This window comes from Hoplias malabaricus, chromosome 5 (genome assembly GCF_029633855.1).
Source record: "Hoplias malabaricus isolate fHopMal1 chromosome 5, fHopMal1.hap1, whole genome shotgun sequence".
NCBI lineage: Eukaryota > Metazoa > Chordata > Actinopteri > Characiformes > Erythrinidae > Hoplias > Hoplias malabaricus.
The window spans coordinates 58,318,700-58,331,787 of NC_089804.1; the positions used below are offsets into that span (position 1 = coordinate 58,318,700).

Genomic DNA, 13,088 nt, shown 5'->3' on the forward strand with positions numbered 1-13,088 from the left:
AATGAAGGTACCTTGATGACCGTTAACACTCCCTCGTTGGTTATGGGGTCTGTCTCAATCTTGTAGTATCCATCTTCATTTCCCTTCACGATCCTGAACACTGGTCTGGACCCCGGAGTGTTGGGTGTGTCTTTATCCTCCACAGGCAACCTTAAAATCACTTTATCGGTTTCCATCTCCATCACCTGGGCATCGTACTGGAGAAAAGAGAGGGTAAGAGTGCTGTTAAACCGAGGGTGGAAAATTGATTCAAATTCTCATCCCTTCTTCTGTTGAGCAATTAACATATCTTACATTCGTATTTGACACACACACACACACACACACACACACACACACACACACACGTTGACTACTGTTTGAGTTTATGACGTTTGTTGAAAAATGTTCACATGTTGTTGAGAGTTTGTAGAGTGTCTAAATGTGGACAATATAACATTTATAACTCTCTGGAGGCTTTTCAATCTCTTCTGAGGTAGTCTGACATGCCTTGACATTTTTACTAATTTCACCTAGATAAAAAATTGTAATCCCACAATGCTGCACATCCGTATGTTCAGCACAAACTCAGCATCCATACCATGAGTGTAGGTAGAATCTCAGTTATCTATTTTTCATTCATTCATTATCTGTAACCCTTATCCAGTTCAGGGCGGCGGTGGGTCCAGAGCCTACCTGGAATAATTGGGCACAAGGCGGGAACACACCCTGGAGGGAGCGCCAGTCCTTCACAGAGCGACACACAGTCACACATTCACTCACACACTCACACCTACGGACACTTTTGAGTCTCCAATCCACCTACAAATGTGTGCTTTTGGAGCGTGGGAGGAAACCAGAGCACCCGGAGGAAACCCACACAGGGAGAACACACCACACTCCTCACAGACAGTCACCCGGAGGAAACCCACACAGACACAGAGAGAACACACCACACTCCTCACAGACAGTCACCCGGAGGAAACCCACACAGACACAGAGAGAACACACCACACTCCTCACAGACAGTCACCCGGAGGAAACCCACGCAGACACAGGGAGAACACACCACACTCCTCACAGACGGTCACCCGGACGAAAACCCACACAGACACAGAGAGAACACACCACACTCCTCACAGACAGTCACCCGGAGGAAACCCACGCAGACACAGGGAGAACACACTACACTCCTCACAGACAGTCACCCGGAGGAAACCCACGCAGACACAGGGAGAACACACCACACTCCTCACAGACAGTCACCCGGAGGAAACCCACGCAGACACAGGGAGAACACACCACACTCCTCACAGACAGTCACCCGGAGGAAACCCACGCAGACACAGGGAGAACACACCACACTCCTCACAGACAGTCACCCGGAGGAACCCACACAGACACAGGGAGAACACACCACACTCCTCACAGACAGTCACCCGGAGGAACCCACAACCACCAGGACCCGGAAGCTGTGTGACTGCGGCACTACCTATTTTCATATCTGTTGTGACACTTTTTTTGCAGATTCACAAGTAAGCTGTGAACACAGGTAAATGTTCCCCTACCCACTGTCAAAGATAATGGCCCATTTGTCTTTGCCAACACCCCCCACACACCCAAGGTGTTAGGACTCTGTGCATGGCCAGTCAAGTTCTTCCACACCAGACTCATTCATACGAGTCTTTATGGAACTTGCTTTGTGCACTGGTGCACAGTCATGTTGGAAAAGGAAGGGGCCATCCCCAAACTGTTCCCACAAAGTTGGGGAATGAAGTTGTCCAAAATCTCTAGGTTCACTGAAGCATTAAATGTTCCTTTCACTGTATAACTATAATTCACATCTCACTCTATGGGGCATAGACTGGGAGTCTGTTTATCAGAATATTATAATAATATAATATTATTATTTTTAATCTTTTTAATCTTTATTAAAATAGGTAATTACTTTATTCTGATTTTTTCTTAGAATGTTTGGTTTGTATTTGTTTTGGTTTGAATTTTAATGTCTATTTATTTAATATTTATTATCTTCATAGTTGATTTCTTTTTAGGTAAATGTTTATTTTCTGCATCCATTTTAAAACATAAATACACACTAAATACATACAATACATTGTTTCATTTCAATGCCATGGCCTTAAAATTCCGTTGTACACTTGATACCACCTTAAAAGCCCAAATTTTTGACTCTCTACCACCTTAAAAGCACAAGATCTTGGTCTAACGTATCATCCAATATTATTTTTTTCTACAAATCCTTGATCACTGTTATACTTTTATAACCTGAGAGAGTAAAAGTACACTCCACTAAAACACTCTGGTTATGACATGTAGCCTCATTAGCATGTGTTAGCCTGGGTATTAAAAGCACACTCACCTTAGTAGATTTGAAGACAGGTGGGTGAGTGTTAGAGTCTGTGATTTCAATTAAAACCGTGCCAGTCGATGAAAGAGCTGGAACTCCTTGGTCTTTGGCTTCAACAAGTAGTGTATACAACTTTTCTTTCTAAAGCACACAAAAGCAGCTAATTGTTAGCCAGATTCTATAGGAAATACATGCACAATCACTGTTAAATTTCAAAGCCTTTGGCGTAGGAATTATAATTTCGCTGTGACAACATGTCAATGTCTCATAGTTTCAGAGCTATTTAAGACAACTTTCCCCCAATGGTAGCTGAAGTTATTGTTGATCTTCAGCTTCAGCAACTTATAATTAGTCCCTGTGTTTACCAACATCGTGGGTCCACCTTGTAGATGTAAAGTCAGAGACAGTAGCTCATCTGTCACTGCACAGTGTGTGGAGCATCCACTATTGCTTGATTTCACTGAAGGAATGTGTGTGTGTTGACATTGAATCTCACTTCGTAATCAAAGCAGCCGGTGAAAACTAGTTGCATGATGACGTTTTTGTCTGTGTCACGTGAGATCTGTTTGATTGAGATGACCGGAGATGGAGGAGTCTGGGATACAATCCTCACGGTGATGCGGGAGTTAACGTTACCATCCTCGTCATCGTCTTTAGCCTGCAGTGAAGCCGGGATAACACCTTTCAGAGAAAGAAGATCGAGATTAGGAAAAAGGATCATGGTTTTTACACAATGTATAAACAGGATTCCAAAAAAGTTGGGACACTAAACTAATTGTGAATAAAAACTGAATGCAATGATGTGGAGGTGACAACATCTAATATTTTATTCAGAATAGAACACAAATCACAGATCAAAGGTTTAAACTGAGAGAATGTATCATTTTAAGGGAAATATATGTTGTTTCAAAATTTCATGGCGTCAACAAATCCCCAAAAAGTTGGGACAAGGCCATTTTTTTACCACTGTGTGGCATCCCCCCTTCTTCTTACAACACTCAAACGTCTGGGGACAGAGGAGACCAGTTTCTCAAGTTTAGAAATAGGAATGCTCTCCCATTCATGTCTAATACAGGCCTCTAACTGTTCAATCGTCTTGGGCCTTCTTTGTCACACCTTCCTCTTTATGATGCGCCAAATGTTCTCTACAGGTGAAAGATCTGGACTGCAGGCTGCCATTTCAGTCCCCGGATCCTTCTCCTACGTAGCCGTGGTGTTGTGATTGCTGCAGAATGTGGTCTGGCATTATCTTGTTGACAAATGCAGGGTCTTCCCTGAAAGAGATGACGTCTAGATGGGAGCATATGTTGTTCTAGAACCTGAACATAGTTCTCTGCATTAATGGTGCCTTTCCAGACATGCAAGCTGCCCATGCCACAAGCACTCATGCAACCCCACACCATCAGTGATGCAGGCTTCTGAACGGAGCGTTGATAACAACTTGGGTTATCCTTGTCTTCTCTGGTCCGGATGACATGGCGTCCCAGTGTTCCATAAAGAACTTCAAATCGTGACTCATCTGACCACAGAACAGTCTTCCATTTTGCCACACTCCATTTTAAAAGACCCCTGGCCCAGTGCAAATGTCTGAGCTTGTGGAGCTTGATTAGAAATAGCTTCCTCTTTGCACTGTAGAGTTTCAGCTGGCGACGGCGGATGGCACGGTGGATTGTGTTCACTGACAATGCTTTCTGGAAGTATTCCTGAGCCCATTCTGTTATTTCCTTGACAGTGGCGTTCCTGTTTGTGGTGGAGTGACGTTTAAGGGCCCGGAGATCACGAGCATTCAGTAGAGTTTTACGGCCTTGATCCTTACGCACAGCAATTGTTCCAGATTCTCTGAATCTTTTGATGATGTTATGCACGGTTGATGATGATAACTTAAAAGTCTTTGCTATTTTACACTGGGTAACACCATTCTGGTATTGCTGCACTATCTTTCTGCACAACAATGGCGGAATTGGTGATCCTCTTACCATCTTGGCTTCAGAAAGACACTGACACTCTGAGAAGCTCTTTTTGTACCCAATCATGTTGTCAATTGACCTAATTAGTGTTAATTGGTCTTCCAGCTGTTCGTTATATGCTCAATTTCCTTTTTCCAGCCACTTATTGCTACTTGTCCCAACTTTTTTGGGATTTGTTGACACTGTGAAATTATGAATCAACATATTTTTCCTTTAAAATGTTACATTTACTCAGATTAAACTTTTGATCTGTCATCTATGTTCTATTACGAATAAAATATTGACATTTGCCATCTCCACATCATTACATTCAGTTTTTATTCACAATTTGTTTTGTGTCCCAACTTTTTTGGAATCTGGTTTGTACACACCACATCATAATTCACTGATTTACAGCACAGTGCAGGAAACCACACTTCAGTATGTAACAAAAACACCTACACGTGACTCTATATAACGATAATGGTGTGTTCGTGTGAGCTGAGAGTTTAATATATGACGCTTCGTGTCATATTTCCATAGTTTCAGCTCAAATCTGAACCTGTAGACGTTTATGGAAAAGCCTTGGGCTGTAAACATCTGGAATGAAGCCAGTAGCAACATGTTGGAGACTCAGACTTACATCGGCTCCCAGTAACCTCCCACAAAGCAGAGGCAAACACACACGCCATTTACACATTAAGGATTAAAGTAGCAAGCAGTGACTTTCTCCACTGATTCTTCTTCACCTTACAGCTCTGAGTGCATCAAAAATTCTGGGCTGAGCGTCTTTCAAATATTTTTTATCTTGTGAGCTACACTTTATTGAAATAATGTTATACAAGTAATCACCATAAAACAACCAACAAATATATTGTGCTCATTTTGTGACTGATTGCTCCTTTAAAGTAATAAATTATTAATGTCTTTACTGTATTTTGCTAGTTCTATTTCGAACATTTGATTTAAAGTATCTGTAGTTGAACATGGCATTAACTCCAGCACGTTTTCTCAAAAGAAAAAGGCAGTAAATGGACCAACACCAACATTCCTCAACCAATCAAATGTGTACAAGGCTCTAACCTTCTTTGATGTTCTCTGGAATCTGAGTGCGTAGGACCTTTGGTGAGAACTGGGGCGCATTGTCGTTTATGTCCTTTATGGCCACGTTGAACGATAGCGTTTTGTCCAGAACTTCATTAGTAAATCGGTCCCAGACGTCGAACTCCACCTGTTTAAGAAATAAATCAAGATTTAAACATGAAAGTATTTGGGAAAAGATGGGTTCAACTGGTTTCACTGTTATAAGGATTTACGATGTCAAGCGGGTTACCACAGAGGAACCGGTTTTGGTGACGGTTATAGAACACTTTTTTTTTTCTAAAAAGTTGCTACAGCACATTCTCCATCAGTCTGAAGAACCCCTTCATGATGTAAAGTAACCTTTAATCAAGCAGAAGATTCTTCACTTGTACAGGGTTCTACATAGAACCATTTCCTTAATAAAAAACCCCTGTAGAACCATGCGATGATGTGTTTTCAGGTGCTGTGCCTGTGTTTAACCCACCCTGGTCCCATCAGTGACTCTGGAGGTCATCCATATGGGAAGCTGGTGTTTACCCTCTGGACCACACTGGGTGGGTTAGGAGTGAGGCCAGTGGGGCTTTGATTAAGATGTAACAATGAGCATTATTGTGCCCTACTCACTACATAGTGCACTTCACAGAGTATGAAACTAACACTACTACACTCAGACTAGTTTTATTATCTGACGTACGGTGCATTCTTATAGTGCAGAGAGCACTATTTTATGACCTACACTGTGCACTACGCAGTGCTGGGGGGGGGGGGGGGGGGGTATTATTCAGTGTAACAGTGCAACTCACCAGGAAAGTGGGGTTCTTTTCTCTGTCTATGGGTTTGTGTACATAGACTTCCCCAGTGTATGTTTTGATGCTGAAAACTCCAATCGGTTCTGTATCCACGCCAGTACCCTTGATAGTGAACTTCACTTTGTCTGCGCTTTCCTTGTCGTTAAACAACTGAAACCAACAGAGAGGAAAAAAAGGTTATTCAGGATGGAGACTTTTGTATAATACCTGCCACATTTGACACAGATAAGTGTACTTTACAAATGTATATTTTTATTCCAATGGGAAAAAGAGTTTAACAGACCCTCAGAGCTGCAGCAATGGTCTGGTTAAGATTAAGATTATAAATGTACACTACATTAAAAATATAATGCATTTTTCCACCACACGGTGCCTACTCGACTCGACTGTACTCAGCTCATTTGCTTCTCCATTAGAGTAAATCTGGTCCTGGTCTACACGCTTTTGGAGCCTGGTCCCTGGTAGCTTTTCTATTAGAAAAAATCAAAATATGCATCTGGTGTCGTCTATAACTCCTGTCTCTAAGGGGAACAGAGGGCTTTGGAACCCACAACAACGGCGGTGGTAACGTTAAGCGGTGTTTACTCATGGTGTATTGGCGTGTTGTTGTTGTTTGGGACTGAACACAGCTCCGTCATCAGTTCAGACAGATCAGTAGAGTTTGTTCCTTCCTTGTTGCAGCGTCCAGCTCTCGCTGGATTCTTTCGTCGGCCACCGATCCGAGGAGCGTTCGAACCTCTTCAAAAGACCACGGCGTCATTTTACGAGCTGCCGTCGTGAGTCGGATAAAAACAAACGTGATCTCTACTGCAGCTGGAGATTTTACAGATGGAGAGTTGGTGCTGGTCGTCTGCGTTGCGTGGCGTAGAGTGACGACTCTCTCTGGACGATCAGCGCTCTGCAAGGTTTACACGCCACGGTTTAGTCCCTACTCGACTCGCTCTGAAACACGAGAGAACAGCCACTAAACAAGAACCCGCTTCCAGAACCAGGACCTGATTCACCTGGTGGAGGAGTCGAGTTGAATCAAGTAGGAACCATGCAGCAGAAAAGAACCAAAACATCTCCAGATGCAAGGGGGATAGTCGTAACCTGTAACATCTTTCAGCCCCCAATCAATCAGTGAGTCACTCTGTCATCGCCCGTCCCTCAGCCGTGCCCACCTGACACTCCCCCTCACCTGAGCTCTGACACCTGTGTCTCATCACCTGCTACAGTGTCTCATTACATGCCCTCTCCAGTTCACAGCATTGCACCCTCTATGTGTTTCTGTTCTGGTGTCTGTGCCAGCCTTAGTCTTGTTGTTTAGCACTAGTTTTAATGATTAACGTTACTCTGCTTGTTTGTTGTTTAACTTAAACTTTACTGAAGCTTGTTCTGTTGTTGTAGCATTAACCCTTGCTTTAAAAAATACTGGTGTTTGTTCAATGAGACCAAAATCACACTATACACAGCAACACCACACACACCTCACTCTGTATCACTTTGTCTACAGATGCCCATCCTCAGGAAAGTACACATTTTCTAAATGCTTTAGTTAAATACGTGTTCTTAATTAAATGTACTGAATTACTCTGACAGTCTCAGGGGTCTGTGTTTACAGGAAGCTATTTATTTTCATGTGTTATCTTTTAAATCTGTGGTTCCTCAGCACATGTTCTTCCCCGAACAGGAAACACTTATGGTTTATGCTCAGTCTACTTTAAAATACTCTACTGCTCTCAAACCCAGCCTTCACAGTGTTCTCACTTCACACACCGACATTAAAAATACGTCTAATGCTGTTTTAAACAAACCGTGTTAATGGAATGTTCAAAGAACATTTTAAGGATGTTGATCGTTACAAACCATTTAAGGTTCATATAAGGTTCAGTGTTAAATAAGGGCTAAAGTGTGAGCTGTAACAGTCTGAGCAGGTTTTGTGAAAATGTATGGCCAGAGATTATGTTACATGCTGTAGACAGCCTATAATGAGTGACTCCAACTTTGTTATTGTTCACCCTTTGTGTGACTCTGTGTGTAGCAACACCACACACCACAGCTCACACAGAGAAGACGACCAGACACTAACTGAATGGAGGCGATGGGGAACTGGGACCTGTTCTTCACTGATTAAACGAACTGTGATTATGAGATTTACCCGAGTGGCCAGTTTGGGGTAAGGTCCAGGATCCTCCTCCTCCAGTTCGATTGTAGACAGCACCCATCTCCTCTTGGTCCGAATCAGCACTCGCTCCTTAGAGAGGGAATTACATCATTAGTGGGTTTCACTGATTTTACCGTGTACAAATGAAAGCTTTGAGGCTCGTCAGACACTGATCTAACATTCAGTTTACCACTCTTTAAAATCTGAAGCAATCCCCTGCTTTTCTCAGGGAGGGAATCCTCCGCTTTTTTGAGAAATCCGTGTAAAGGAAGCCCGGTTTCAGCTGCTTACTGAACATAAGTAAAGTCTAGAGACAGACGTGAGCAGTCGGGACTTTATTACACAAAGGGCAAAGTGGAAATGTGAAAAACAAACTGAGACTCAGCCTGAGAAGTACTCTGGAGCTCAGAGGGACTAAATCGAGAGACAAAAATAGAGACAAACAAAGAGAGAACTCTGTACACGTGAAGACAAATCAGAAGAAAACGCTCAGCTGAAGAAAAACAATGCGGCCAATCTTTGCTTCATTAGAGCTGTAAAACACAGCACCGTGCCTCCTTCACCTACTGCTACAAGCGCCAAGAGCCACTGTGACCTGCTCCCGGCGCCACGCTGTTTTCACTTAACTGATATTATATTGACCATTTTTATTTCTTTAAAAACGCTTTGTAACCCAACATTTTATATGTTCTCATAAATGTATGACTGTAGTAAGTATTTTAGAATCATTTTGTGTAATATATGCAAATTTGAAGAACAAAGAGAAAGTTGAATTGAAGCTGTTTTTGAACACGTACGTGCTCCTGTGTGTTGGACATTCCCAGAAGGCTCAGGTCGCTCTGTGTGGTCTCTGTCCAGAACTGAAAATAAAAGAAAGAAAAGCAGAGAAGAACAACATAAGGGTGAGCAGAGAGTGAATAAAAATGAGGGTCTTCCTAACTTCATAAATACATAGATTCCTTCTCTCAACTGTGAAGCTACTGAAGTGATTCATTTCAGTTTGTTCAGTCATCTTCTGTAATCACTTCATCGTGTTCAAGCTCAGAACTCTGGGCACAAAGAAGGAACACACACCGGACAGAGCATCAAAACACTTACCCATTCACTCACTCCTGTGGACAATTACACACACACACAGTCACTCACACACTCACCCACTCACTCACTCCTGTGGAAAATTACACACACACCCAGTCACTCACACCCTCACCTAGTCACTCACACACTCACTCAGTCACACACACACACCCAGTCACTCACACCCTCACCCAGTCACTCACACACACACATAGTCACTCACACACTCACCCACTCACTCACTCCTGTGGAAAATTACACACACACCCAGTCACTCACACACACACCTAGTCACTCACACACTCACTCAGTCACACACACACACCCAGTCACTCACACCCTCACCCAGTCACTCACACACACACATAGTCACTCACACACTCACTCAGTCACACACACACACCCAGTCACTCACACACTCACCCAGTCACTCACACACTCACTCAGTCACTCACACCTGTGTAAAATTATACATACCCAGTCACTCACACCCTCACTCAGTCACTCACACCCTCACTCAGTCACTCACACACTCACCCAGTCACTCAAACACTCGCCCAGTCAATCACACACTCATTCAGTCACTCACACACTCACTCACACACTCACTCACACACTAATTCAGTCAGTCACACACTCACTCAGTCACTCACACATTCACTCACACACTCACTCAGTCGCTCACACACTCATTCAGTCACTCACACATTCACTCAGTCACTCAAACACTCACTCAGTCACTCACACACTCACTCAGTCACTCAAACACTCACACATTCACTCAAACACTCACACATTCACTTACACACTCACTCAGTCACTCACACACTCATTCAGTCACTCAAACACTCACTCAGTCACGCACACACTCACTCACACACTAATTCAGTCAGTCACACACTCACTCAGTCACTCACACATTCACTCACACACTCATTGAGTCACTCACACACTCACCCAGTCACTCAAACACTCACACATTCACTCAAACACTCACCCAGTCACTTACACACTCACTCAGTCGCTCACACACTCATTCAGTCACTCACACATTCACTCAGTCACTCAAACACTCACCCAGTCACTTACACACTCACTCAGTCGCTCACACACTCATTCAGTGATTTTAAGTTCACAATTTAGCTTCACAATATTATGTTTATGATAATGATTCATATGATATGATTTTCTCAAAATATTATAAACAAACAAAATAAAAAACAATGAAGAGAATGTTGTCAGAACATGCTAATGTCTCTAGGGCTGGGATGTTTATCTAAAATGCAGTGTTACAGCCCCAACTTACACAACACTTCTCACTGAGTGCTGATGATGATGATGTTATGTAAGTATTCTTACTCATACAACATCAGTGTTTTTACATATAAACTTATTAAATTATAATGATATTAGTCAACAACAGAAGCTTTGAGAACATGTAGAAGTCTGTAAAGATAAAATATTGTTTGTTGAATGACAGTAAATTACACTAAACAGAGCTATCAATGTTACACTATAGAACACACTTTATACTACGCTTTAGTTCAGGAGAGTGTTATTCATTCATTCATTATTAGTGGGTTAAAGTGAGTTCTGACTTCACACACACACACACACACACACACACACTGTACATGTCAGGACATGACATAGACATAATGACATAATTAACACGACATCTAACACTAACCTCAGTAACTGAAAGGCATTTTTTGGCATTTTTGTTTTTTGAATAAAAACATCATATTTGAAATAAAAGCGTTTAGAAAAGTTAGGACATGCGTTTGTGTCCTGACCTGAAGTGCACATTGCCCTGAGAAATGAGTGTGTTTTCTGGAATAATATCCATTTCGCATAAACACACAAGGACACACACACTCTCTCACACACACACACACACTCAGACACACTCCAATTCCAGACTAATTTTACAAACCATAGCGCCCTGAAACCTATTATGAAAAATATCTGAAAAAGTCTGAAAAATATTAAAGAATTATAAAGCAGTGTTTTTAACCAATTTGATGCTTTACTTTATGAGTTTTACAGCGTTTTGGGAAATACTCCCTCTTTCTCAGTGACACGGTGCATGTTTATCTCTTACAGCGCTAATTGGAGGCTGAGTTTTCTGAATTGTATAAAATCACATGAATAGTGCACACATCTCAATGAGCAGAGTTTTCCAGCGTATCCCACTCCTTACGGAGAAATGCTGAGACCCAGATTCCTCCCATGGGCACGGCACCAAGCTCAGAATGTGGTTAGGTTTGTTGTTTTATTCTCCACAGGTGAACACTTCTGAAAAGCACTTTTGTGGGAATCTGAAGTGTTTGTTTCTTTAGAGTTAAGCCACTAGATAAAAACTAGAAAGTGACACTTTCTATGAGCTCTGTATTCGTAATGCAGTTTCAGGCCGAATATTTCACACACACTGTTCATCACTTCATGAAGAGTATGATTTAAGGTCGGGATTCATAATGCTTTCTAACAGTGGTTCTCCAACTGTGGTCCAGCCGAGGAGCATTTAATGCATTCACCCAAAAAGAATTATTGATCAAATTGAAGTCAAAAATTTGAATGTGTAAATTGCACAAACTGTTTCAGAGTTTTCATAATTCTCTTTAAATAAAATTAATTTATGAGTGTCACATTGGAGCAGTATGTAGTGTCGCTGTCAAAGCTCCAGGGTCCTACAGGTTGTAGGTTCAAGTCCTGCTCCGGGTGACAGTCTGTGAGGAGTGTGGTGTGTTCTCTCTGTGTCTGCGTGGGTTTCCTCCGGGTGACTGTCTGTGAGGAGTGTGGTGTGTTCTCTCTGTGTCTGTGTGGGTTTCCTCCGGGTGACTGTCTGTGAGGAGTGTGGTGTGTTCTCCCTGTGTCTGTGTGGGTTTCCTCCAGGTGACTGTCTGTGAGGAGTGTGTTGTGTTCTCCCTGTGTCTGTGTGGGTTTCCTCCGGGTGACTGTCTGTGAGGAGTGTGGTGTGTTCTCCCTGTGTCTGCGTGTGTTTCCTCCGGGTGACTGTCTGTGAGGAGTGTGGTGTGTTCTCCCTGTGTCTGTGTGGGTTTCCTCCAGGTGACTGTCTGTGAGGAGTGTGTTGTGTTCTCTCTGTGTCTGCGTGGGTTTCCTCCGGGTGCTCCAGCTTCCTCCCATGCTCCAAAAACATACATTGGTAGGTGGATTGGAGACTCAAAAGTGTCCGAAGGTGTGAGTGTGTGAGTGACTGTGCGCGTGTGTGTCGCCCTGTGAAGGACTGGTGCACACAAACAGTTTTCTTTGTATACAGATGATACTGTATTCTAAAATTCCTGGTATAGTTTTATTAGTGTTTCTGTTAATACCAGGAGACCCACCTATTTTCACCCATTCACTCCCACACTCACTCCACCTGTGTGTGTGTTTTGACTGTGGGAGGAAACCCACACAGACACAGGGAGAACACCATACACCTCTAAGACCTGTGGCATGTTTTAAAAATCACAACCCCCAGGGCCCTGGGGACACCACCTACAGCGCCACCCTGCAGTGATTATATTTAATAGCACTTCATTTAATAATTTTTTTTTTTGCTTTATAATTCAGATCCAGATGAGAAATGAGGTGGAGTCTCGGCCCCGGGACTGAGGCATGCTGCTGAAAACCCTCAAACCCTCAACTGGAATTCAGACAGAACAGCTTCAGCCCAG

The 13,088-nt window shown here is 42.8% G+C and overlaps 1 protein-coding gene across 1 annotated transcript in view; it reads right to left on the bottom strand.

Moving 5' to 3' along the window:
* Positions 1-13,088, bottom strand: part of cdh26.1 (cadherin 26, tandem duplicate 1) — a 35,071-nt gene that overhangs the window by 14,663 nt on the left and 7,320 nt on the right. The window contains exons 2-8 of the mRNA XM_066672570.1: positions 9,129-9,191; positions 8,326-8,421; positions 6,180-6,335; positions 5,377-5,524; positions 2,844-3,028; positions 2,360-2,488; positions 12-197 (exon numbers count right to left, since the gene is read on the bottom strand). Of these exons, the coding sequence (XP_066528667.1) occupies positions 12-197; positions 2,360-2,488; positions 2,844-3,028; positions 5,377-5,524; positions 6,180-6,335; positions 8,326-8,421; positions 9,129-9,191 (963 nt within the window). The remainder of the gene's footprint in view (positions 1-11; positions 198-2,359; positions 2,489-2,843; positions 3,029-5,376; positions 5,525-6,179; positions 6,336-8,325; positions 8,422-9,128; positions 9,192-13,088) is intronic.